Here is a 24,236-nt window from a genome sequence, read left to right as displayed (position 1 = left end):
GGAACACCCAACCCAAACCCGCCCCCAGGAGCTGTCAACAGTGTCCCCGGCTCAGAGGGACCCGCGCCCCCTCAGAGCACTTTCGCGCCTCCCACACCCCCACCCCGGCAGCATGCGGCGGCGGGTTGCGCTGGCAGAGGAAGGGTGGCTGGGTCACCCGGGCGCCGTTGGGCTTGGGGCCCTCACAGCCTGCCCCGTCGGATGTCCCCCAGCCCCTCAGCGAGTGCGGCCTCCTTCCCCAGGGTGGCCGGCCTGTCCTGGTCCTCCCGATCCAAGGTCGCCACCTACAGGCCACAGAGTCCCGCCGCGGTTCGGCTTCCGAAGCCAGCGCGCACCCCTGTACAGGGCCCCGCTCGGTAGTTGGTGGCCGGCAGGGTTCGGTCCCACGGCGGGTGGCTCTGCGCTGCGCTGCTGCCCGTGAGGCTGTCACTGGCCCTCCCTTCGCTAATGAGTTAACTGTGTGGTTTTTAAGATGTGTATCTTTCCCACGATAATAACAACTCCAGCAGAGCAGGGAATGTGTCTGTTTTGTTTTCCCGATAAGCCTGGAATATTCTGCACCTGGAATAATTCCTGGCACATATGAGGTACTTAAAAAGTATTTGTGTTGCTACCTATTTACAGGAGGAATCGGCTGGTGCCGGGCAACCTGTCCTAGTTGCTAAATCCTATGCATAGCTTAGTATAATTAATAAGTTGCAAATATTCCTTTTTTGTCAGGAATATCTGTGATGTTCGTAGATGAGATGCTTTTTACTGTCTCTGTAAACTAGTAAGTTCTTTGCCTCTGCCCTGGAAGTGGCACCACGGGCTTACTTTTAATTCGATTTCTAATGTTTTACCTCAAACTGATGGAAACTTCAGAAATCTCTTGGTGTCAGTCCTCATCCATCTTAACAGAAATTTCCACACATTTATCACCTTATTGCATGATAAAGACGTCATCGGGTTTCCTGAAAGTTCTGTGCCAATGTCACAGTCCCTGGCTCAGAAACGAGCGGGGTAATTCAGACATCAGCCCCAACAGAGGCCTGCGCCCTGCACATCACCGCCCTGACTGCGCTTCTGCAATCCAAGGGCTCGTGAATCCGATCCTGTCTGGTGCCTCACTGCTGCCCTCTTCTGGTGACACATAGCAGCACAGGCATGAGAGGGAACACTTTTAACTAGATACGTACTTTTACTTATTAGTGAAAAAAAGGTGGCACACAACAGAACAAAAAAATATCTGAATAAATCACAAGACTTAGCAATGACCAAAGGAAATGGAAAACTTTTGCAAAATATCAAAATAGTGGTGAATATTATTTACCTGACCAATAATCTTCTTTGAACTCCAATTCAGTAAAAGCCCATTGATCTTTTTGGATTTCACGATAGAATAATCACTAATCTATTGCCTCAAAATCTATGCTTTTTCAATACAGCAATGATAAAAACTACATTTGTACTATCGATGGAGAGCGTTCGCATGGCAGTGCGTACTTACACCGCTTGGGAGAAAAGAAATCTATTCAACTAATAGAGCACGGGAAAGAGACACTGGGGACTCAGAGAAGCGCCATCTGTCTCCGAAACGCTGCAGGGCCCTCCACCTGCCAACGGTGCTTCCTGGCTGGGGCCTCGGCTCCCCGCTTCTCCTCAGTGCACGTCCCACAGCCGGCCACCCCACCGACTTCCCCGTGGTCTCTGCCCTCTCCGTCTCTCCCGTTGCTGCCTGTCCCAGGTCCCCTCCGGTCCACGTCCGACCCTCAGCCTCTAGAGGCACTTTCCTGCCCCACGTCTCTTTCTCCGTTCCCGCATTCTACCCTTCACGTACCGCCAGATGGCTTTTTAAAGGCAGAACTGTCCCTCTCCTACTGAAGCGTGTCTGCTGGGTCACCGTCGCGGAGGGACGAAGGCCAGCATCTGAACCCGGCCCGCAAGTCCAGCCCGCCGCTCCGCGCGGCCTCCACCTCCGTGCGGAGCGCCGGGCCCTTTCTTTGCGACCTGTGGTAGAGCTTGGCACAAGGCTGTCACGCGTCACTTCCTGACCTGCCTCCGCAGAGGCCGACTGCGACGGGTGGCCAGCGCCTCGCTCCCGGCTCTGAGATCTCCAGCACACAGAAGCTCAGTGCACGTTTGCGAACCCACGAATGAATTTTTGAATGAATGAATGAATGAATGAACGAATGCTGCCCTTCCCACCTTTTATCTAATGAAATCCTGCTTTCAAGTCTTAACATCATCCTGCCGCTTCTCTAAAGTCTTTCTTGACGCTTAGCTGGCAGAATTCATTGCTGTCGCAGCCTTTCTGTCCACGGTACAGTTGGCTGTTCATTCTCTCGTCTCCTGTGCTGTGTCCCAACAGCCAAAAGGCCACGGGGCAGCGAGGGGCCTGAGCTGCGCCGGCAGACGACCTGCCCACTCGGTCCAGTGTCCCCTCGGCGGGGAGAGTGCGTTGGGGCTCCCTGGCTTGGTGTCTCTGCATAGGGCTCACCCCACTTCCACACAGGGACAACGCAGAGTTTAAACAAAGAAAGCAGAAGCTCAGGACACGGTCTGGACTTGCCCTAACCTGTGCCGTTCGCTCGCTAAGACCGCATCTAATTCACACTCCGGGTTCCCAGCGTGGGAACCACGGAGACTCGGTGACGTTTGCTGAGAAGATAAATCAATATCAGAGCTAGAGCCGCTCAAGAGTAATGTGCGTATATACCTTAACGTTTTTTAAACTAACACACTTGTCATTCCTTTCTACTCAGCATATATACTGCATCCTAATACTCAGACATGTCTGGACCCAAACTTCTCATTTTTATATTTGTGGTATCTGACGCATACAGAGGTCACATTGTTTGGGGCATGAATATTTTCTAATATTTCAATTATACTTCCATTTGTATATTTTCAGTATGTAGTCATTCTAAAATATGTTTGACGTTTTTGAATAAAAGAAGTAATGTTTATTTTTAATGGGATAAATACATCATAATGTTAAGTAGGAAAAAACAGAACATAAAGTTGTTCATACGCTGTGATAGCAACTATGTAAAAGAAAGTCACTGAAGACCAATGACCTTTTTTTCCCCAAAATAGAAAAAATCCATCCTAAAATTTATAGAATATCTCAAGAGATGCTAAATAGCCAAAACAATCTTTTAAAAGAACAAAATTGGAGATCGCACACTTCCTGATTTCAAAACTTACTACAAAGCTACAGTCATCGAAACAATGTGGTGCTGGCATAAAGTCAGACACACAGACGGATGGAAGAGCCCAGAAATAAAGCCTCACATTTGCAGTCAAATGATTTTCGACAAGTGCCAAGGCCATTCAATGGGGAAATAAATGGTGCTGTGAAAACTGGATATCCGTGTGCAAAAGAATAAAGTTGAACCCTTACCTTATACCATAAACTCAAAAGCATAAGAGCTAAAACTCTTAAATTCTTAGAAGAAAACATAGGAGGGAATCTTCATATTGGATTTTGCAATGTTTTCTTGGATATGACACCAAAATCACAGGCAACAAAAGAACAGAGAAATTGGATCACATCGAAATTATAAAGTTCTGTGTCTCAAAGGACACAATCAAGAGTGAAAAAGAAACCCATGGAATGAGAAAAATATTTACAAATCATACAGCTAATAAGGAATTCATATCCAGAATCGCTCCCACGCAACAACAAAAACACAAACACCCCCATTAAAAAAAATAGCTGAAGAACTTAACTAGACATTTTCCAAAGAAGATATACAAGTGGCCAATAAGCACATGAAAAGATGCTCAACATCACTTATTATTAAAGGCATGCAAAAAACTCCCACGGTGAGATACCACCTCACACCGCCTAACAGGGCAGTCAGTTCAAATCAAAAGCGTCCTGCGCCGGGGGGCCCACCCACACTGACAAAAGTAGGCTAAAATAGGTGTTATTTTCAATACACAATAAAATATTTTTAAAAAGCCTAACAGCACACAAGTAAAAACTCGGCCATGCTGTGGACAAGCTGCTTGAAAACGTCAGCCTGCTGATACAGGATCTATGGTATTCCTTTTGCAAATCTTTAAATCTGTTGAAATGGAGTAAACATTCAGGATATGCTGTTTTACTCAACAGCAGCAAATTGGAAGAGGCATCTGGGAGACCTCTTCCGCAACCTTGTAGTCTCTGGCTGAGCAGGGACCATTTCGTATGTGTGCAGAAACAGATGTAATTCTTCAAGTGTTGAGTTGATGAGTCTATTTTTTATTTAATCTTCAGGAAAAGGTGTGTCTTTTGTGGGCTAGGGAACTTTTAGTGGTAAGTCTCGTTTAAAGAAACGGCATTGGGGCAGTGGCCCAACTTCATTTATTAGCAAACCCATGCTGAGCGCCTGCAACCGCCCCGGGCTAGGCGCGGGGCTTGGGAGCTGTCGGTCCTCCTAAGGGTTCCGCGAGGACGGAGACCGAGAGGGAGCAGTCGCAGCCCGCCACTTTGTAGTCGGGCGGGGGGAGCGTCTGCTCCAGCAGCACGAAGCGGCCACCTGCTCTGGCAGACAGCAGCCCCGCGGTCAGGCCTTCCCCAGGAGTGATGTTGGAGTTGGACTTTTAGGAAAGGTAGGTTCCAGATGAAGCAGATGGTCTTCCCGCGGCGGAGCCACAGTGGTGAGGGCTGCGCCCCCACAGGAGGAAGCCCAGGTGTGAATGGAGCCCAGGTTCTTGGACAGTACGGAGAGGGACAAGGAGGGCGCTGGGCGGACGCAGAGGGCAGGTCGCGAAGGCCGGGTTAGCCTGAGCAAGCGGATGGAATTTAGTGCCGCAGGTCACATTAAAAACACCGGTGGCGGTGGCGTGTGATGCCTGCGGGTGCCGAATGGGTGGTTAGTAGCGGGTAGGTGCTGACACCTCGGTGTAGACGCTAGAGCTCAGCGAGTGAGCGCGGCGACAGGCAGGCATTCCCACCAGGTGACGCGCAAGGGGGGAGCGCAGAGGGAGGGCGTCCGGTGCCAAGCGGGGGAGGTGGACACGCACAGTCGGGGACACGCGTGGTCGGGACGCGCAGCATGGAGGCCACGGAGGCCCAGGAAAGCGGCGTGGGGGGAGGTCTGGCGCCCCTCGCTCTGGGGTCCAGTCTCCCTTGCCCCCGGGGAGGCGGCTGTGGGGTGGCCGGGGATCTGAGCTCGGAGGGCTTCAAATGTTTCTTACTAAGTGACCTGCAGCTGTTGGAAAAGCGCCCCAGACCGATTCACTAATACCTCACCAGAGACACGTACCCCGCGTGTGATGGCCCCTCAGGTAGCTCGGGGCGTGGCCTCGGGGAGTGAACATATGGGTAGGAATAGGGTTTTCTTGGAAAAGTGTGACTTGCAGCGTCCAACCTGTAATGAAAGGTTAACTTATCCTGAAGAAGTGGCCAAATAAAAGGACACATGATGATCTAAATTTTTTTTCTTAGAAAGGACAGACAATAATGAATGGGCAAGGCTTTTGTTGGCAGTTTTGCAGATTTTTGGGGTGCTTAATCACTAGTGGAGAATGTAGCACAGTGACACACAGTGACACAGTGCTGGGGTCAGATTCTAGGCAGAGCTTCCTGGGCGCCTTCCGGTGACGCCTGGGGTGCACCATCAGGATATGCTAAGATGTGGCAGAATGGAACGTAAGTGTAAGGTGTGCTGACCGATTAACGACCCCAGGCCAAAGAACCTTCACAACGAGAAACTAAGAAGATAGCAGCTCACACACCCGCTCGGGTTCCTGTGCTTCCTTTTTTCTTTTCTTCAAAACAAGAGTAAGGTGACTACACTAAAAGCTGTGGGGGACACGGAAGCGACCGGCACGAGCAAAGTCGACGAAGTGTTTCGATTGGTATTTTCTCCTGTACTCCCCGATTCCGACACACTCGTCTTTCAAACGGCAAATCTTCTGTTTGTCAAACAGAAAGGAGGTGAAGATTTATCTTCCGCAGCCCACACGGTTTCATCTACTATGTAGCAGCACAGTTTCATTTGACGCATTCTATTAATTTTCTCAAAGCAATGTATTGTATAGTAGTATAAAAAGCAACATAAAAATATAATTATATATGTAGAAATAGGGAAAAGGAAGGGAAAGAAACAATGTACCACCGTAACACAACCACTTTTAGAATATTCGTGAATGTATATCTACGCCAATTGCGAGCATAGCAGTCACTGACCCTGGCTGTGTCTGTCACCGAGCACTTCCTGTGCTAGCACTGTCCCCAACTCACCTCTTCCTATGGGTGTGCCATAAGGCACTTAACCTTTCCCCTCTGTTAGAATGCTTGCACTTCTTTGTTATTAAGAATCTTTGTGGTGAACCTTTTAGTGAATTTCCCTCATGTTTAGAATGATTTCCTCCCTAGAGTAGATCCCCAAAAAGAAATGACGAATATGACCATTTTTAATGACCATTGGCACGTCATGATACATTTATGGCCCTTGACCTAGATGGTGTTTAAGTCCTCACCCCACCCCTCCGGCCGCCGTTCAGAGACCCCTGTCTGAAACGGGCAGAACAGAGCTGTAATGTTCTCTTGGGGATCTCCCACCCTCTCTGTGACTGTCACTCAAAGATGTTCGCTACCTTCCGCATCCCTCCAATTTCACCACAATTCACAAGGACACGCGAAGCACTATGGCCTGAGGACAGTTTGATACAATGTTTCTTTATCTGTCAAATACTTTATGCATCTATAATTAGAAATTCAACAGATTGTATTATCGACTGAGCTCTGTAACCAAGGACCAGTGAAGGTTAAAGATACTGCACTGGCTCAGAAAATACCCACCTCTCAACACGTTAGTACAGTGTTTCCAAAACTTTAGCCATTTACATGTCACCATCACAATTTTTACCATACCTGCATGTTACCTCTAATAGTATTTATTTAACCATTTATTTCTAATCGATAGTAAATTGGCTCACTTTCTTTTTACTTAACATCTTTCTGAGCAATAATATCCACGAAGTCATAGATTTTTATAAACTAATTATATTCTTCATTCACATTAGACTAAGCACAGATCCCAAATTTTCAAAGTCCAGAATGTGCCACCTAGAATCAGTAGTTTGCATATCATATACATTATGCCATCTTTCGTACCCTATCGACTGAGTTTTGTCATTTAAAGGCTGATACTCACCTTTATCTTGAAGAGGAAAACACTCTGAAAAGTTAATTGTAGCGCAACCTCCCAGAAATGCACTGTTTCTCCTAAACTGGCTCGGTTTCAGGAAGTAAGAATCTGAAAGAAAAACAGCCAGTGTCAGACGGTTGTGCAATGCGTGGGGACCGTCAGGGTTTTGCCCAGAAGACACGCCCACTAAGGACTGCTGGGGGAAAGGCATCATGGGAGTCAATTCCTACAGAAAAGTCCCTCTCTTCAAGAAAGTGCAGGAAAACTCCTTATTTGGACTAAGTCAGAATGGAGAGTCAGTCCCCTGAGGGCCAAGGAAAGACAGTGTCAGTGAGAAACAACAAACGGGACATTGTTTGACATATTATCATAAGAGAACTCAGGTCAGGGCTCTATTCAGTGCAAGAGAGCTCCTTGTCACAAGCACACAGAAAGTGCCAGGGGTATTTGAACTGAAAAGTGAAGTTAGTGTCTTTCTTGAGGAAGACCTCGCTAGGCTGGCTGGCTAGGCAGGGAGGGCCGGCGTGGTAGGCGTGGGCCTTCAGGTGAATAACCCAAGCCCGCAGCTCCAAATCTGACCCCCCAAAATCAAAAGCACCTGAGAAGACTTGTAAATGTCTAAGCACGTTTATTGGACAAGTTATTGGATGTCAACAGTAATTTTCTCGGTTCTTGCTGTGCCTGCTGGGTCAAAGAGGGTCTACTCCGGTGAAGGGCGCAGAGGTTTTGCGTGGTCATTTGGCAAGTCTTGGGAAAGCCTGTTTGGTATATTTCCCCAGGGCTGTAATTACCGGTAACAAATCCTTTGGCTCATCGGAGGGGTTGCAACTCTGCTTCCCAACAAAATCGAAAAAGGAAATACTCAAGTATTCAGCTACCCAGTATTTATACCATTGCTAAAGTACTAAATGCGGTACTCAGGATTAGACCACGTGAATTTTTTAAAAATCGTTTCCTCTGTAATGCTTAACCTATGACCTTAGAAATTCCAGCGACCAAAGGACATTGCTGTGGCAGAGCTCCGCCCACCCCCACTTCCTTCTCTGTGCAGGCACGAGTGTGGGCCGCTGATTCACCCCGGCTACCAGTCACGTGCATCCACGAAGGGATTTTTAAAGCCCCGTAAACCTCATCGGGAAGTGTATTCTCCACAAAATTTTATTATGTCTAATACTTAATCATAAAAATATATAATTTATTTTTGTTTTTCTAACCAATTATGAATTCATGATACTTGCATAACTCAAAATGTAAAAATTGAATATTTAGAGTCTATGGCCAGAGAAAATAAAAATGTTTAATTTCAATATCCCCATGTTTTTACTGTAAAGAAAGACAAAAAAGAAAAACTTTCAAGCATATAAACTACTTAATATTAGGAGAAAATTCTACAGAGGAAGTAGGATGCAAGCGGAAGTTTCAGGAGATAAAGGAATACTATAAAATTTCCAATGGAAGCGGGCGCTGGCTCGTCCCTCCTCCCTGCCGCACGCCGCTCGGGGGCCTAGCGATCCCTCTGGGGCCCGTCGGCTCTGACCGGGGCCCGCACAAGCCCCACGAGCACCTACGGCCCTGGAAGCACAGAGTAGACGGTCGGCCCAAACCACAGCGTTGCACCTGAGACAGATGTCATCGGCGAGAATTCCTGCAGGAATGTGAGGACAGCGGCCTGGATTGTCACGAGTGGAGGTCGACCAGGCGATGTGGTGACGCCACCTCTTCCGCTTCGATGTTCTAGGCTATATAATCTTGAATATAAATTGCCGAAAGAAGCTAATACTGTTCATTCGCGGTTAGAGCATTTATTCTGTGCCAAGCGCGGTGCTGGTGCCACGGCTTCGGACTGACCTCAGTGGCAGGTGGGTCGGCGAGACACGGCCGGAGACGCAGGAGTCAGCTTATAACGTCAGGGCTCTGCCAAGGAGTCGGGGGAAGTAGAAAACTTTAAGGAATACAGTAGCACAATCACAGTGTTTCAGGGAGAACACTCGCTGTGGCAGGAAGGCTGGATTGCGGAGCTCGGTCTGCGCCGGGAGGGATCACGTGGCGGACGGTTGGAAGCCGAGGCCGAGTGAGGCCGGCGAGCTGGGGGGCCACCGGGGTGCTCGGCAGAGGGGTGCAGCGGGCTTGGGGGCAGGGGCGCTAAAAAGGAAGGGGGAGCAGTACTTAGGAGGCAGAGTCACAGGCCTGTGTGGGAGGCAGGAACGGCAGAGGCAGACGCAGGACCTCGGCTGCAGCCGGAGATGGCCAGGGCCGGCGGGGGAGGCCGCGAGCACCGCGCAGAGGGAATGGCGCCCGCAAAGCCGCGGGGCGGGGCGGGGCGGCAGCAGAAAACCCAGGACGAAGCTGTCCTCTGAAACCGGGGCTGGCCACACGCTTCGCGGGGGCTCTTGTCCAAAAATTCTTAAAAATTCCAAGATAGTGACAGCAGAGCCATGCGTGGAGCCCGCGTGTCACGCCCTTGTGAAGCGAGCCCTTTGCTAAAAGCCAGGTGGGTGGCGCGGCGGGCACCGGGCCGACCGTCGGTGAGCGGGAGTGGCCGGCAGCGCCGCGTGAGGAAGCGGGCAGTGGGTCAAGGGCGGCTGCTGCAGAAGTGGACACCGCAGCCAGTGGCAACCCCGCCACCCGGCCCCCGGGGAGACAGACACGGCGCTTCCTCGCCGCCGGCTGCGTTTCTTCGGGGTCCCCGGTGTTGGCGCGAGCAGGTCTCGGCCTCCGCACCCCCTTTGCGACGCGATTGATTACGTGCTCTGATTGCGGAACACGCGCAGCAGAGAACGCGGATATCCCGCTGGCGATGACGGGCAGATGTCCCGCCGGAGCTCCCCGCTCCGGCTCGGGCGCCCAGCTGGCGGGCCGCACAGCACAGCTCGGCAAACGCACGGAGCCCCAGGGCCGCGGGCGGAGGGGGCGCCCCCCGACTTCGGATCCCCCGACGGCGCTTCCGCTCGCGAGCGAGTGAAACCGAATCGCTGCTGTGGGTTCAACGCGGATCTCGCGCCTCGTTAGCGGCGGAAACTGGTTACCTGTTCGGGCGCTAGGAACTCGGGGCTCCTCAAGGCGGCCGGAGAAGCCGGACAGGTGAACCGGAAACGCTCACACGCGATACTAAAGAAGGGGAGGTTTGGGGTTTTTGTTTAACTGAAAATTACACTGATAAGGAGTACTACATGACAAAGTTTAAATTCAACAGGGAAAGACTCGTTCCTGGGTTTGGAGGATGTGGCAGGTAGATGTGACACACCCCCTTTCTGCGGACTCTCTACGGTCCACTGGGCTCCGCTGACGAAAATATCGCTGTTCTCTCGTTGCATCACAAATCACCACAAATTTAGCGGCATCAATTAAACGATCTGTTCTATGGACCAAATGAAAGATATTTATAAACGAAGGTGCATTTCGAGTGTCTATAAATGCATCATGACTAGAGGATGGACGTTATACAAGTATTTGAGAATTGAGGGGAGACGAGGATTGTGCACTACACAGAGCAAACAAAACCAGCACCCCTTATTGTTACCAATAAAAAGCCTAGGCACTCGGAGCCGAGAGCACTGCAGGCCTCCGCCGGGGTTCGGGGTCCCCTCCGGGCCCGTTCAGGTGCAGGCAGAATGCCACCTGCCAGACTCAGGTCCCATTTCCTTCCTGGCTGTTGGCTGGGACACTCTCAGCCCTTAGGTGCTGCCGGGAGCTCTTTGCTGTGGTCTCCGGGGACAGCTTGTGGCCAGCAGGGCCTGTGTCTGACCTCTGAGAGGGCTCTGTCCCTTCCAAGAGTCCTTGTGACGAGGGCTGGCCCAGTTCGTAGCCTCCCTTTGAATCAACTCAAAGACACGGATTAGGGCCCTGGTCACGGGAGTGGTCATCCTGTCAGATGCACAGGTTCCGTGCACACTCGGGAGTGCTTTACACAACTGTCTCTGGGCGCGAGGCGGGGGACCCTGCCCAGCACAGAGCGGATGGCCTCTTGTCCCCCCACGCTCCAGGCACCCGCCTTGGCCCGATGTCCCCTTCTTCAACCCCTCCCCCTAGATCCTGGACTTCCGTGCCGCCCTGCTCAGAAGGAAAACGCCGAGGCACTGGAGCCCCAGGTGACACCTCTCTCCCGGGACACGTCTGCTAGGCTCATCTTGTGTGCACCATAACATGCCAACAAGACAAAATCTGAGCACACGGCAAACGCCCTCCCCCACCTGCGCCTCCCCCTCCCGTCTCCCGCCTCCGAATTCTGTTCTGGCGTTAACCGGTACGACCGGCTCTGCTCCTGGCTCTCCNTTAACCTGGTTGCCTATGTGGATGAAACAGGGGCCACATGCTAAACCAGACAAGCTCAGGGGAGGCCCCCCAAACTCAGAGACCAAAGCAACCGCACCAGGCGGTCCGAACAGACAAATCCCTAACAGTGGGTCAGGGCGGGCAGTCGCGTCCTGGGCCTGCGGCCTGCGTGACAAAGGTCAGTCTTTTTACCTTGAGTGAGCATCGGAGATAACACACCTCTGAACATCAGAGTGACCTCCAGAGCCCTGGCACACACCCGGCTGCCCCGGGGCGCAGAACGCTCACTGTTCTCTCCTCCCCGAAGACCATCTCCACACGCTGCAAATGTTGGTAACTGGCCTGCACCCCACACTGTAAAAGAACGATGTGTCTCTCCGTTTTGCTTTTTATCCAGCTCCAGCGATCTCTCTGCTTTTCATAATCTACCCCCATCGAATTTCGCGGAAGCCCCCTGACGTCTCCCCCTTTTATCCTACTGCATAAAATAAGTAGCAAAACTGGCATTCTCTCGGGGCATTTTCCCATTCCGCTGAATTCCCAGCAATTGTCGTCAGTTTGGCTCAGATAAACTCACTGAAATTCTCTACAGGTTTGGACGTTTCTTACATCAACAGCTAAGAATACCTAAAACCTCCCAGAAAGCACTTAGCTTACTTCGCATGCGCCAGCAACACTCACAGCATGTGGCTGTATCAGGTGACGTTAACCAAGCTTAAAAGCCACCCAGAGCCTTTGTTAAATTCACAGGAAAGTTTTACCACACTCTGATTTAAGACGTGTTGGCAGCCCTTGAGCACTTCTGGGTGCAAGTAAAGTTTCTGCCACTTCCAAATCCAAGAATGTGTTTGTTAAATGATATGACCACATCGAAAACAAAAAACAAACAAAGCTTTGTTCCTTCTAAAAAAGGAAACCTTCGAATAAGAGGGCCTGAAACTTTGTTTTCCGCTGGCGTGTCTCATCGGCAGGTTTGTGATAGCCACGCATGCCACAAGCCACAGTATTACTGACCATTCACGGCGTAATTAAAGGCCTGCCGTGTTCCTTTAACAGTAAAGACATTCAGATTATCAAAGAATGGCGTCCTGGTTTTCTACAAATGCTATCGTCACTGTTTCAACTTTGACCTAGAAAAATAGAGCAAGTAAAATCGGTAGTAAAACTGTGCAAAATAATCTCATTTAAAAATGTTTTACTGGTTTTACACAAACAAACTAATACAATAAAGCACATATTACAAATTACTTTGCCTGATTTGGATATTAGTGATTGAAAATCACTGTTTCAAAAAATCTCCTCTAGGTAATGTTAGAAAACTCAATAAATTGAAATTGCAGAAAGAAATGAGCACATTTCCTTTCGTCTCTGGCCCTTCCAAGCTTTTAGAAGTTTTCCGGGCCTTTTGTCACCTTCCAGGAAGGTGCCAAGGTACAAGTGAGTTAAACAGGCGGGCAGGTGGCTGCACCACACCCTGGAGGGGCAGAAACCGCCACGTGTGCACTCAGGGCTGTCAGCTTCCACAAGCCGTTGTAGTCTCTAGGGCTATTATTTTTAACCAGGTGTCAGAGGGAGAAAACCATTACTGATTCGAGTCTGATCTAGGATTCAGAATTCGGCTTATTAAAAGTCTCATCTTGGGTCATTTAGTAAATCGAGTAACGCATTGTAAGAGAAACAGAAAAGGACAGCACCATGAACTTTAGCAACTGTCGCATTTGCTCTACTACAGTTATTAACGCCACCTACCTAAACGGTCTTCGCAGTTTATAAAGCGTCATCACATCGAATTACATCTTAAAGGTCAGAGATCAGAACCCCCGGCTTTGCTGCATGAGCTTCTCCGGGGAGTCAGATTTCAGGTCCTGCCTCCTCCTGCCTAGGGCTGCAGCGGAGGGAAGACACTGGTGTCTCTGCTTCGAGAGGAAATAACAAATGCTAACGAGCCACGAGCGGACAGCTGCGCCTCGCAGGCCTGTGAATCCTGATCACGAGGGTTCAAAGCTTCACCAGGACCTCTTTACCAGGGGGCAAAGGTCAACAGCATTTTATTGCTAGTGAAACTGACCCCAAAAAACCGCTTCCCTGAAGTCAGGACAGAAGGCAGACAAATGAGTGGCTTCCATCTGTCGTTTACCAGATTTGGTGGGCGGTGACCCGGGCCGGCTGGGGAGTCACCGCCAGCTTGGACCCCCGCCCCCGCCTCCCAGTCCCTCCCTCCTGCCCGCCGTCTCCGCGCGGACCCCTCCCCGAGGCGGGATCATTCCCGCGGTTTAGGCTGCTTCCCGCCACGCCACGCACCGCCCTTCCCGGGGCCCCCCGCCCTGCGCGCCGGGCGAGGACGCCTGCGGGTGTGGGGCGGGCCCGCCGAGCCGCGGAGCGCGTCGGGGCCCCGCTTCTGCTCCCGCGCACCCGCGCGGCGCCCGCCCGGTGGCCGTGGCCCTCCGTCAGGGGACCTGCCGTCCCCGCCACACGGGAGGAGGCGTCGGCGCCCCGCGTCGCGCGCCCGCGCCGCGGGCCGAGCTGTGTGCGGGGGTCGCCTTCCCCGTTGAAGAGCTTCTGGTCCTTTCCCGTCACGCCCTCCCGGAGGGGCCCGCGGCTGCGGGGGCGGGGCGGGGGGGCGCGGTGACCCCGTGACCCGGCGGCGCGGGAAGCGGCGTCCGGGAGGGCGGAGACAGCGGCGCGCGCCCCGCTCCGGAGGCCACACGGCGCTGAGGACCGGGGGGCCCGGGAGGAAAGGGGGCGCACGGCGTGTGCTCGGGGCTTCTCCGTGCTCCGCGGCCCCCGTGACCGCGCCGCAGCGGGGCACGCGCCCCGGACGCAGGCCGCCGTCCTCCGGGGACCGGGACCCGCTTCCACGACCCGCGCGCCGGACCCGCGCCCGTAAGTGCTGCCCGCGCATTGCGGTGGCCGCGTCCCCCCGGCGCGGCGCGGGTGTCGCCTGCGCGGAAAACGGAACTCGCCCCTGGCACAGGCAAAGGCGACCCCGGTCTGCAGGGCGTCCGCGGGGCGGGGGCGCCAAACTTTTAGAGGGAGACACGGAACCAACTCCGTGTTTACAGTCGGCCTGGTTTCGAAAAGCAAACTCGGAAAGCGCGAGAAGCCACCCGGGCACGCATGGCCACCCGGGCTTTGTGTTAACTGCCGTGGACACCTGGCTCCTCTTAGCGAAGATCCCTTGTGCCCGTGACAGCTGGCGAGGGTGGCCTGCGTCCCCAGTGGCTTCGCAGGACCTGGGGTGTGGGTGGGGCGTGTTCTGGGGTACACCTCTACCGTGACCACCCCTCTTCCCTTGAGAGGGGTCAGGAGCCCACCCCTGAGCCTGACCCTCCCTCCTAGCTCGGGGTCCCCCAGGTGAGTGTGTGCTTCCCAGTGTCCGGCAGAAGCGACCTACCTCGAACAGCGGGAACGGCGATCAAGCTGCCGCGCCCTGCTCCTTGTCGTCTGTCGTCCGTTCGCGGTAGTTCGTCTGTCACACACACCGTCAGGCACCGCGGCAGCGCTTCCCTTCTTGTCAGACGTCAGTTTACTCCAGCTCCGTTGAATTCCATAAAAACCAGATGGCTTCTGATTTTGTAAATCTTTGTGAAATGTCTGATCCCATATAAAGTGCACGTGGTATAAAGTTCCAGAGGTACAGTGTGCGGTGAGGTCCCCTACCCCGCGGTGGCCACAGTGAGCACTAGAGAAGCTCGCGGCTCCTGTTTCTCTGATGACTTATGTCAAACAGACTTGAAAAGGCCGCTTTTCGGCACCTGCACACGTGAATTTTTCAAAAAGAGTCACCAACTTTAACCTTTAGTTTTTTGTCGGTTTCTGTCTTTTCTGGTTTCTGAAGTGTCAGAGACTCAGGCTGCTCTGCAAAGGGACATTGCAGCTCTGCAAGTTAATGGGTTTGTTTCCTCGTCCCTTGGGGTCAGAGACAGAGCTTCATGCAACTTCAGAGCCCCTGAGCTACCTGCCCCAACTACTCAGGTGCTAGGTCCTGGTCACCGTCCACACACTCAGTCTTGCGAGCGGACCCCGCAGTGACCTATGCTGCAGCCTCTTCCCCTTAGGGGGCCCCAGTGTCTGTAACCCCCTCCCAGCACCCAATTCTAGGTTGTTGTCTGGCTGGTTCCCACACACACACACACACGCCTCCACTTCTCTGCAGGTGACTGCTGTAGTTTGTGGAGAAGCTGGTGGCAGGAAGTCATGTGGGCAGTGGATAAGACAGCGCAGTGACCGTCTGGTCCAGTCGTCAGGAGCCACTGACAGGAAATAAGTAATTCCAAGGAGGACAGACTAAGATACTGAGAACCGCCTCGAGGAGATTTTTTTTTTAAGTATGTAATATCTAAATTTTAAGATTATAGAATAACCTTTTAAACCATTTACTATTTTCTTTTGCCACTTACCTACTAGAAATCTAAGGAGGACATAAAGATAAATGTTGCCATTACTTATGAGTTTTTAATTTTTTTAATCAGGTTTCAGAATTCATAACACATCTAACTATAATATAGTTACAAAGTTGCAGGTTGTCTTTACGTGTGCACTCCCCCAGGGCATTCAGACCAAAGGGCCGCTCTGCTCCTGCTTTTCCTTTTTAAAGTACAGCTGTCCCATTGTCTCCAGCCCTTCGGCCTCCTTCTGTGAGAAGGGGCCTGGGGCTCGTTCCGCTCCCGGCAGTCATGCCTGTCATTGTCCGGATCATACGTCCGGTCTTAGCGTCAAACTGGGAGTGACACCCAGGGGGTTAGCGAAGGGCGATGCACCAGCTCGGCCGGGGCGTGCTGTAAGGTTTCACACATAGCTGAAAGTAGTCTGAGTATTGTTCTCTTAATTTAAAATCCAAATAAATCAGCTACCACAAGACTTCATCAGAATGTCAGAATCTCAGGTCTCGAGGCCGGCGTGCGCGTGAGCTAACCTGTGGTTTGTCGTTGCAGGCAAGTCAGAACCTGCGGCATGTCCAGCTTTGAAGAGGCCGACACCGAAGAGACGGTCACTTGTCTCCAGATCACTGCGTTCTACTCTGGCCCGCTGCAAAGCGGGCCCTTCCAGTCTATAAAGCTCGGGATGCGAGAGAAGCTCCCCTCCAGCGAGGTGGTGAAGTTCGGCCGGAACTCCAACATCTGTCATTACACTTTTCAGGACAAGCAGGTGTCCCGAGTTCAGTTTTCTCTGCAGCTGTTTAAGATGTTCAATAGCTCAGTTCTCTCCTTCGAGATTAAAAACATGAGTAAGAAGACGAGTCTGATCGTGGGCAACAAGGAGCTGGGCTACCTGAACAAAACGGACCTGCCAGCCAGGTGCATGGTCCGCTTCGGCGACTACCAGCTTCTGATGGAGAAGGAGGACGGAGAGTCACTGGAATGGTTTGAGACTCAATTTATTTTGTCTCCAAGATCACTCGTGCAAGAAAACAACTGGCCGCCACAGAGGCCCATCCCTGAGAGTGGCCATTACTTGCCCTATTCCACCCAAAACATGTCTCCTACTGAAATAGACGAAAACGAGTCGTGGATAGAGGGCTGAGGGGGATCGTGGGTGCAGAGACCCGTGGACGCTGTGTAGAAACGCCACTTACTGAGTGCTTTCTTGTCATCTATCATGTCAAATTTGGGATCCGAAGTCTGTGAGCTGTCAGTCGTCAACTTAGTCCCCTGTCACTGGATGTACTGAAAATTATTTTCAGGGTCCACTCTTGAGGTTGGCGTCCAAACAGTACCCTTTGTGACCGAGTGCCCTCCAGCAGCTCGCAGTGTTTTCTTCTCACGCGTGACTTTAGTCCTGTTTCGTTTTGTTTCATTTTGTTTTCTAAGAACTGCCTCTTGTTTTGGTCATATCATTTCACAGCAGCCGTTTGTTTTCAAGGTCAAGGCTATGGGCACATTGTCACTGGGGTTGCAGACAATGGGTACATACACTGCCAGAGCCTCGACAGCACTTTCTGGGGCCGCGCCTGGGCGTCACTGTGGCTTTGGTATGGGAACTTACGTGAGCACTGATCCCTTGATTTTCTAAGATTTTCTTTGTGTAGAATTATAGTGTTTATTCCCAAGAATAAAATCTTCCTTCTCTATATTCAGCATCTAAAACCAGTATCTTGAACATTTTAATGAACCATTGTTACATTTTCTCACTGAATTTTAAATTGATTTTTATGTACTACAAATTTTTAACTTCCATGAAATCACTTTTAACAGCATCCATGCACATAATAAAGTGGAACTCTCGTTTGCTCTGTGTCCCCTGTGCTCCGCTCACATCCCCGTGACTGTTTGGTAACTGTCACTTGTACTTTGGAATCCCGCCCCCTTTTCACTCAGCCCCCCAAGCCCCCTCCCATCTGGCGACCCTCAGTTTGTCCTCTGTATCTATGAGTCTATTTCTATTTTATTTTGTTCTTTTGATCCCATATGTAAGTTGAATCCTATGACATTTGTCTTTCTCTTGGAACTTTTGCTACACCCCGAAGGACTCGTCTGTCCTAGGGAATTCATTTTTCTGGGGCTCTTTAAATAGAGTGTGTCTTAGTCGCTGCCGGTGTTAATCACAACACTTCAACTTCATGACAAGCTGCTGCTTTCCACTGGCAACATCTCATATGCCATGTGATTACATATCCATACACTAGAAGATTCTGTCTTTATTATTGAATGCGCTTACCGACGTGAAACAGCATAACTTTTAGGCACTGACATGAGTGGTAATGTGGGTTTCAATACGCCTTGTAGCAAAATGAGCTGTAATCTTGCTGTCAGGAGATAACCACTGTTAGCGTTGTATGTGTTTACATAGTTCTTTCTTTTTTTTTTTTACTTTTCAATTCTCTAACGCTAATTCTTACGGCATACTGTTAAAATAACAGGTGTGGTTACTCTTTTACTAACTGGGCCCTGACTGAAACCATCAGAGTTTCCACTTCAGGTAGCGGCTGAGGATGAGCACTGTGGAAAATGGAGCTGGAAGATACCAGGCTTCTAGTTGATGCCAGCTGTCCCCAAGTTCCATCACTCGTCATTCTACTCTTCAACCTCCACGGAAATATTTATTTGGCCTCGTACCTCTGAAGCGATGAATTCAGGGCCAGGGACACTGGTGAAGAAAATGGAAGAGAGCGGCTCCAACACTCGGTTGCTGGTGGAAGGCTGCCAAGGGACGAGCGTCAATCAGCCCAGCGCTGCTCACCAGCATCTTCACAGAAGAGAGGACAGCGGCAGGGGACGGAGTCGCTCTGAGTACTGGCGGTACAAAGTAATTTCAGCTCAAAAGCCAAAACCAAGGCACTGACATGTGTAACAAAACTTCTGTGGTAAGACGGTGGAGCTTCACCTGAGGTCAGAGTGCCTCTTACGACATCGCTTTTGATATCTTAAAACAGTTTTTCAATCATCGATAGTTTAGACTGACGTTTTCCAACAGCTAAGCAAAACAAACAAAACAAACAAAAACCTCAAAGACAATCCTGATCTGATGTCCCTCAGAAGGAGGCCTGCACAGTGCTGACTGTAGGCCCTTCATCCGGCTGCCTGGGACTGCCCACCGTTTCCTGTATAACTTGTCATTAACTCTGAGCTTCAGTTTCCTCTTCTGAAAACAGGGGCTAACACAGGGATTAAAAGAGCCCTCCCTCAGCCAGCCGAGATGAGGTGCACAGCCTCACGGCAGTGTTAACATGGTGCATGTCACCACAAGCGGCGCGCAGCACAGGAGGGCCTATGTTTAATGTCACGTGGGAAAGATGACTGAACCACAGAGGACATTACTGTGATCTGGGTGTCAGAAAAAAACTCCTTTAACTAATCTGCAATAGTAATAAAAATAGTCATGATATTTTAATATTTTCCTAATTTTACTTCATCTTCAGCATTAGTATTTCCTAAGAACACCAGAATCAGATATGGGAAATCTATTTTTCACTGAATTTTTTTGTGATCTCCTTTACTGACATAATTAAGCAAAGGTACTAAGTAAATGAAGATGGAAAAACACTGTAAAGGTATTTGATATAAAATTTTTAAAAAATGTGTTCTTATGTTTAGAACATCTTTATGTAGTTGGAAAAAAAAGAAAAGAAAACTGGCCTCTACTAAAAGAATGTATTTCTCCAACAGAAGAAAAAAGGCAGACACCATTCCGAATTATTCCATTTCACAAGTCTGAGCATCTTAAAAAAACCCTGGCATACCGCCCCCCACCCCAGCCACCCCGTTTGTGTGCTCTGACAGCGACTGTCCACACGGTGGTGGCGCTGCCATTCTCCATCCCCCGCCTGCCTCGTCGTCAGTGTCCAGCCCTCAGGCGCACAGACTCCCTGCGTTCCCACGCGGGCTGGCGCTCCTGCCGCTCTCCCTGTGACCCTGCGCCCGGTCCCCTGGACTCCCCCGGTACCTGCTGCTCTTGACCTTTCTCTACCCAACCTGAGTCTGCGCTCAGCTGGGCTTCTCCGCCTGCAGCCTCCCCAGGGTGACCTCAGCCAGGATGTTCCCAGCAATGACCCTGAACGGTACCTGGACCTCGTCCCTGAGCCGCAGACATCACCTACTCGACATCTTCACTCGAACTTCTCATAAGCACCTCAAATTCAATGTCCCCAAACAACCAATTTCCTCCACTTTCCCAAACCTGTTCCTCCGACATGTATTAACAACGTCGGAAACCAAGAAGTGGCTGCCGGGCACAGCTGCCCCACCGGGTCCGCGGTCACACTTGCACAGTGGGCGCAGGGAGACCACGACCCCAGAGACCCGCACTTTCTGCCCCTGATGCAGGGCGCAGGCGCGGGGCTGGCGTGGCGACGCGGGACGGGAGCGCGTGGCGGCCCGGCGGCTCAGGGGCCAGCGCGCGTCTGTCCGTCCGGGCCGGGCAGCCGCCGCCAGCCGGGAAGGCGGCCGGGAACGCGCCCCGCGACAGCTCCCGGGGCCGCGGGGAGAGGCGCCGGCTTTGGCGTCCGGCCGGGTCGCCGTGCGCGCGCGGGCGGGGAGCTCGGCCTCCGCCGCTTCCCTGCCCCGCACACACCCCTCAGGAAAACGTGCTGGTCCCGCCGCCTGCTCCGCCGCCCCACGGCCGGCGTCGCCTGCGCCACACCGCGGGGCGCCTCGTTCCCTCGCACGAACCGTTCTCCACACGCGAGCTCCGGGGACTGCTCCCGGGAGCGCACGGGGACTCGCCGTCACGCACCAGGTGACGCGCGCCCGCCCCGCCCGCGCCGCCCCCGCACACGCAGAACGCGCAGCCCCGTCGCACCGACTCCTGCTCGCTGCTCCCTGTGCTCGCAACTCGAGGCGCCGGCGACACCAGCGGCGCCAGGATCTCACCCCGCGGCTTCCTGCTCAGCCATCACGTCTCAGCTCAAACTCCCGTCCTCAGGCGCGACTCCCCTGACCTACCAGGAGCAGTCCCTGGTCCCCGCTGCGCACTGTCCCATGACCCTGAGTATCTCCTGACTGCAATCTCAGGTTGTCTCATCTACGTGCACTTGCGACTGTCTCTCCCTCCAGAATGGAAGCAGGAGAGCAGGAACCCGGTGTCTTCTCCCGGTGTCTCCAGCACCCCGCCAGACACGGTAAGATCCTCCAGTATCTGCTGAATATTTCTAGTGCGTTTCATAAATATATAAAGGCAATTAATGTTCTTTTCTTAGCAGTTAAAACACAAAGATTTTGAAGTTTAGTTCCAGCCTGCTTTCCTAATTCAGTCCTTTTTGTCTTCATAGATTTGATAAAATAATTTTGTCAGGAGCCTGAATTATTACATGTTTGTGGAGTAAAACAAATAATAATTAATTTAGTTTTTTAATGTAAAAATGTGTTTATTCACAATCCTTAAGAAGTTACCATTCCTTCAAAAAATTCTTTATGAACAAAATGCCAAAAAAATTACAACGGTAGCTTATGCCAAACCAAAAATATACATCTGATGTATACAAACTTTACAAAGCGTAACACAGGCAACGTGAATGTAGATTACCTTTAAAGTATTTCCAATGACATAGCTACAACTTAAATGATAAGAGAGACATGAATAATAGTATTACCTAATATGTCTATATATTTAAAGTATCATTTATTTCTGTGAGATAAAAAAGAGATTAAACTATAGATATCACTGCCTAGCAGTTCAAATATTGAAAGGACCACATGATTTTTCTTTTTAAAGTACAGCAAGAACTTTAAGTTACTATTTCTATCCGGGCCTTCCTATGTTTTTGAGAACATGCACTGTCACTGTTGTAAGAAGAAGAAAAGACGAAAACACTAAGGAAAAATCAAGAGTCTGCTTACGAAAACCGCAATCCTCAGCAAAATCAGGACAAGCAATGAGGGAGTGTCTTCTATCCTTGGCCTTTCAAGTTGATACGTAAACTTTAGAGAAAAGAAGACTTCATTGTATATCACAAAATGTAGTTATATATATTGATGTACTTAGTTCTATCTCGTGAATGCACCTTGTATTACAAGGCAAAGGAAAGCTTAATAAAATCAACAGATCCTTTCATACCAGAAAGGATTTTACTTACTTTAAAAGGATTTTATTTACCCGTATTACCTTTTTAGGTTTTCCTTTCTTACTAAAGCATGCACAGAGAACATGTTCTGTGTAAAATCTTTCTAAGGCCAGTCATTGGAAATACAAATTTAAAAAAGATGACATCTAGAAATTTAAAACATCAATTAACTTAAAGTCAATAGTCATTAATAGTAGCATGTAAAAGGAAGTGAAAAACCTAAGTATATTTACTTTCCTCAATATTACTTTTGATTACCAAATTTAAGTGTCCAAACTCTGAAAGCTTATTTTATTATATGATATCCTTTGTTTCACAATCAACATGATTATACTAGGATATACAGTTAAGTGTAAAAAGAAAATGATACTTCAGCATTTCTTTGGGGTCATGTACTCAAACTAACTGTGCTTACTGTCAGGTACCAGAATTTAAGTCTCAGGAACAAACGACGCTGGGATAGAAGCCCTGTTCTAACCCTGAGCCCGGCAGCCCCTCCTGCTGCCTTCGCATCTGCTGAGCATGAACACCAAGTGCCTTAATGTTTTCATAGTTACCAACTGATACAAGCTTAGGAAACATACAAAGTGAAACTAACACAACTATTTTTAAAAGTGAAAGTCTATGAATAATAAACAGGAATGCTATAAAGAAAAGTTAAAATAAATCTAATTGATAACATGACAGAACCATTAAATTGTTTTTGAGAAGCAGAAGGCAGATGATGAAATTGCACTTAACTCTGAAGCGGTCCAGACCGAGCCTGTCGCGCCTGCCCCGCTCACCAAGCATTCGCGCGGCTTCGGCTTCTTCCCTCCCTCGCGCAGAAGGCTCGGCCCGACCGTCACGCGCCCTAGTCGGTTTCTAACACTGGCCGTGACCGCTGAGCAGGGGCCCGCGGTTCCCCCTATCGTTTCTGCTGATCTGCACCGCACTGCCTCATGCTGGAATCAGAGAGCTCCAACACAGGATTTACGAACCCAGAGTACTCGGAATTGCCATTGTCATCCGCTTCGGCTCTGACGAAGTCGCTCTCCCACTCCAGGCCGCTGGAATCGTCGGAAGCTGACGCGGCATTACTGCCAGTCTTCCTGCTGCTGCCCCTCAAAGCTGCCCGGAGAATGTCCTCCTCGGTTCTGGAACGCTCTCTCACGGGAAGCATTCGATGCATTCCTAGTATTGGGGCACAGTTATTAAAAGCCTCGGTGAAGATCAAAAAGCTATCTTAAAAGACTCGCCAGGTTAACGGTCACACTCGTGAATTCAGCGGCAGGGGTAGCCGTCCGCAGGCCTCCCCCAGTGACCGCGGGGGGCTGACCCAGGAGCGGCCTTCGGTGAACACACGCGTCAACACCCAGCGAAGGGCTGCTGTGCTGCCACGCTGGCCATCCCATCGGGTGGGATTTCTGAAGAGCCGTGAGTAGACAGAATGGATGGAGGGCCTCGATCGCCATTAGTCTTACCTGGCCAAATCGGTGTACCTGCCAACCCCTCCTGCCCAGGTGACAGTCCTAATGACAGTGAGAACAGCACGTGCTCCTCCAGCACGTACCAGGCTCCAGTTACTGTTCTGTGCGCTTTATGCACATTGACTGACTTAACCCTCAATGCTCTGACACCACGAGCAGCGTATCGTCACCCGCCACTCCACAGTTAGGGAACGGGGGGCAGCACGTGACCTACAAGAGCAGCGTGCCGAGGGCCCGAACCCAGCCAGCCTGGCTCCAAGGCCTGTGCCCTCTCCACCCTGACTCAGCACAACAGAGCAGGGGCGCCACTAGGGGGCACTGCTCTGGATCTAGCTCTGAACAGAAAGCAAGCTGTCAGTGAACTGAAAAGTGTCAAAATCTTGGAAGAAAAAAATGTCATTTTAGTGGCAGGACGGAGGGAGGATAGAAATTGAATTTGTAAGTGCAGAATCCACATTAGTAATAGAATTAAAAGTCTAGGACTACATAAGAACTAGATCATAAGCACATTTAATAATTTTGTTTTCTGACCTTAACGAATCAAATCCTTCAGTAATAAAATACTTAAATCTGTATCACTGTTGTCTGTAACTCCTGAAAAATCACAAACACTCAACTCAGCAGAGCAAGTTATTCTGACAGACAAAAAGACAAGCTGGCTGCTAATATTTTTTTGTGGGTTTGTATTTGATTGAAAAACACCATGTCTAAAGGAGGCTGGACTGTATACATCGACCCACAGGCAGGCTTCTAGCGGGCTCTGCCCTCTACCCAGCTGGTTAATAATTCTGACAATGCCTTGAATAACGACCTTGAACGTCATTATCCACAATCTGATCACCATACGGCCTGGAAGACTGAGCCAGGAAT

At 50.5% G+C, this 24,236-nt stretch overlaps 3 protein-coding genes and 1 long non-coding RNA gene across 15 annotated transcripts in view; 2 read left to right on the top strand and 2 right to left on the bottom strand.

The window, feature by feature from the left end:
* Positions 1-11,399: 11,399 nt before the first annotated feature.
* On the bottom strand, positions 11,400-16,354 carry LOC120589348 (collagen alpha-1(I) chain-like). Its single transcript, XM_039846911.1, has 3 exons — positions 16,346-16,354; positions 13,468-14,789; positions 11,400-13,315 (listed from the first exon to the last, which is right to left on the bottom strand). The coding sequence occupies exons 1-2, from the start codon at positions 16,352-16,354 to the stop codon at positions 13,533-13,535; spliced, it is 1,266 nt and encodes a 421-aa protein (XP_039702845.1). The 3' UTR covers positions 11,400-13,315; positions 13,468-13,532.
* On the top strand, positions 14,156-17,627 carry TIFA (TRAF interacting protein with forkhead associated domain). Of its 3 annotated transcripts, none has more exons than XM_039846884.1 (2): positions 14,156-14,282; positions 16,334-17,627. In XM_039846884.1, exon 2 carries the CDS (start codon positions 16,353-16,355, stop codon positions 16,920-16,922), a length of 570 nt encoding a protein of 189 aa, XP_039702818.1. In that variant the 5' UTR covers positions 14,156-14,282; positions 16,334-16,352; the 3' UTR covers positions 16,923-17,627. The 3 variants fall into 3 exon arrangements, with proteins under 3 accessions (XP_039702818.1, XP_039702820.1, XP_039702819.1); XM_039846886.1 differs by lacking the exon at positions 14,156-14,282 and adding an exon at positions 14,621-14,753; XM_039846885.1 differs by lacking the exon at positions 14,156-14,282 and adding an exon at positions 15,205-15,727.
* Positions 17,628-20,342: 2,715 nt separating this feature from the next.
* LOC120589331 (uncharacterized) overlaps positions 20,343-24,236 on the top strand; it is a 6,050-nt gene continuing 2,156 nt past the window's right edge. Inside the window, exon 1 of the long non-coding RNA XR_005649454.1 lies at positions 20,343-20,955. This is a non-coding gene — a long non-coding RNA (uncharacterized LOC120589331). The remainder of the gene's footprint in view (positions 20,956-24,236) is intronic.
* Positions 21,176-24,236, bottom strand: part of AP1AR (adaptor related protein complex 1 associated regulatory protein) — a 27,997-nt gene continuing 24,936 nt past the window's right edge. For all 10 annotated transcript variants that reach the window (XM_039846866.1, XM_039846867.1, XM_039846871.1 and 7 more), the window contains one exon: positions 21,176-23,070. In XM_039846866.1, coding sequence (XP_039702800.1) covers positions 22,805-23,070 — 266 coding nt within the window. In that variant the 3' untranslated portion in view covers positions 21,176-22,804. The remainder of the gene's footprint in view (positions 23,071-24,236) is intronic.

This window comes from Pteropus medius, unplaced genomic scaffold (genome assembly GCF_902729225.1).
Source record: "Pteropus medius unplaced genomic scaffold, Ma_sr-lr_union100, whole genome shotgun sequence".
Taxonomy (NCBI): Eukaryota; Metazoa; Chordata; class Mammalia; order Chiroptera; family Pteropodidae; genus Pteropus; species Pteropus medius.
The sequence above is the reverse complement of the archived record's forward strand: the minus strand, read 5'-3'. Positions and strand labels throughout refer to the sequence as shown.

Coding starts and splice junctions, on each gene's coding strand:
- TIFA (XM_039846884.1), top strand. CDS start 16,353: ATGTCCAGCTTTGAAGAGGCCGACACCGAAGAGACGGTCACTTGTCTC.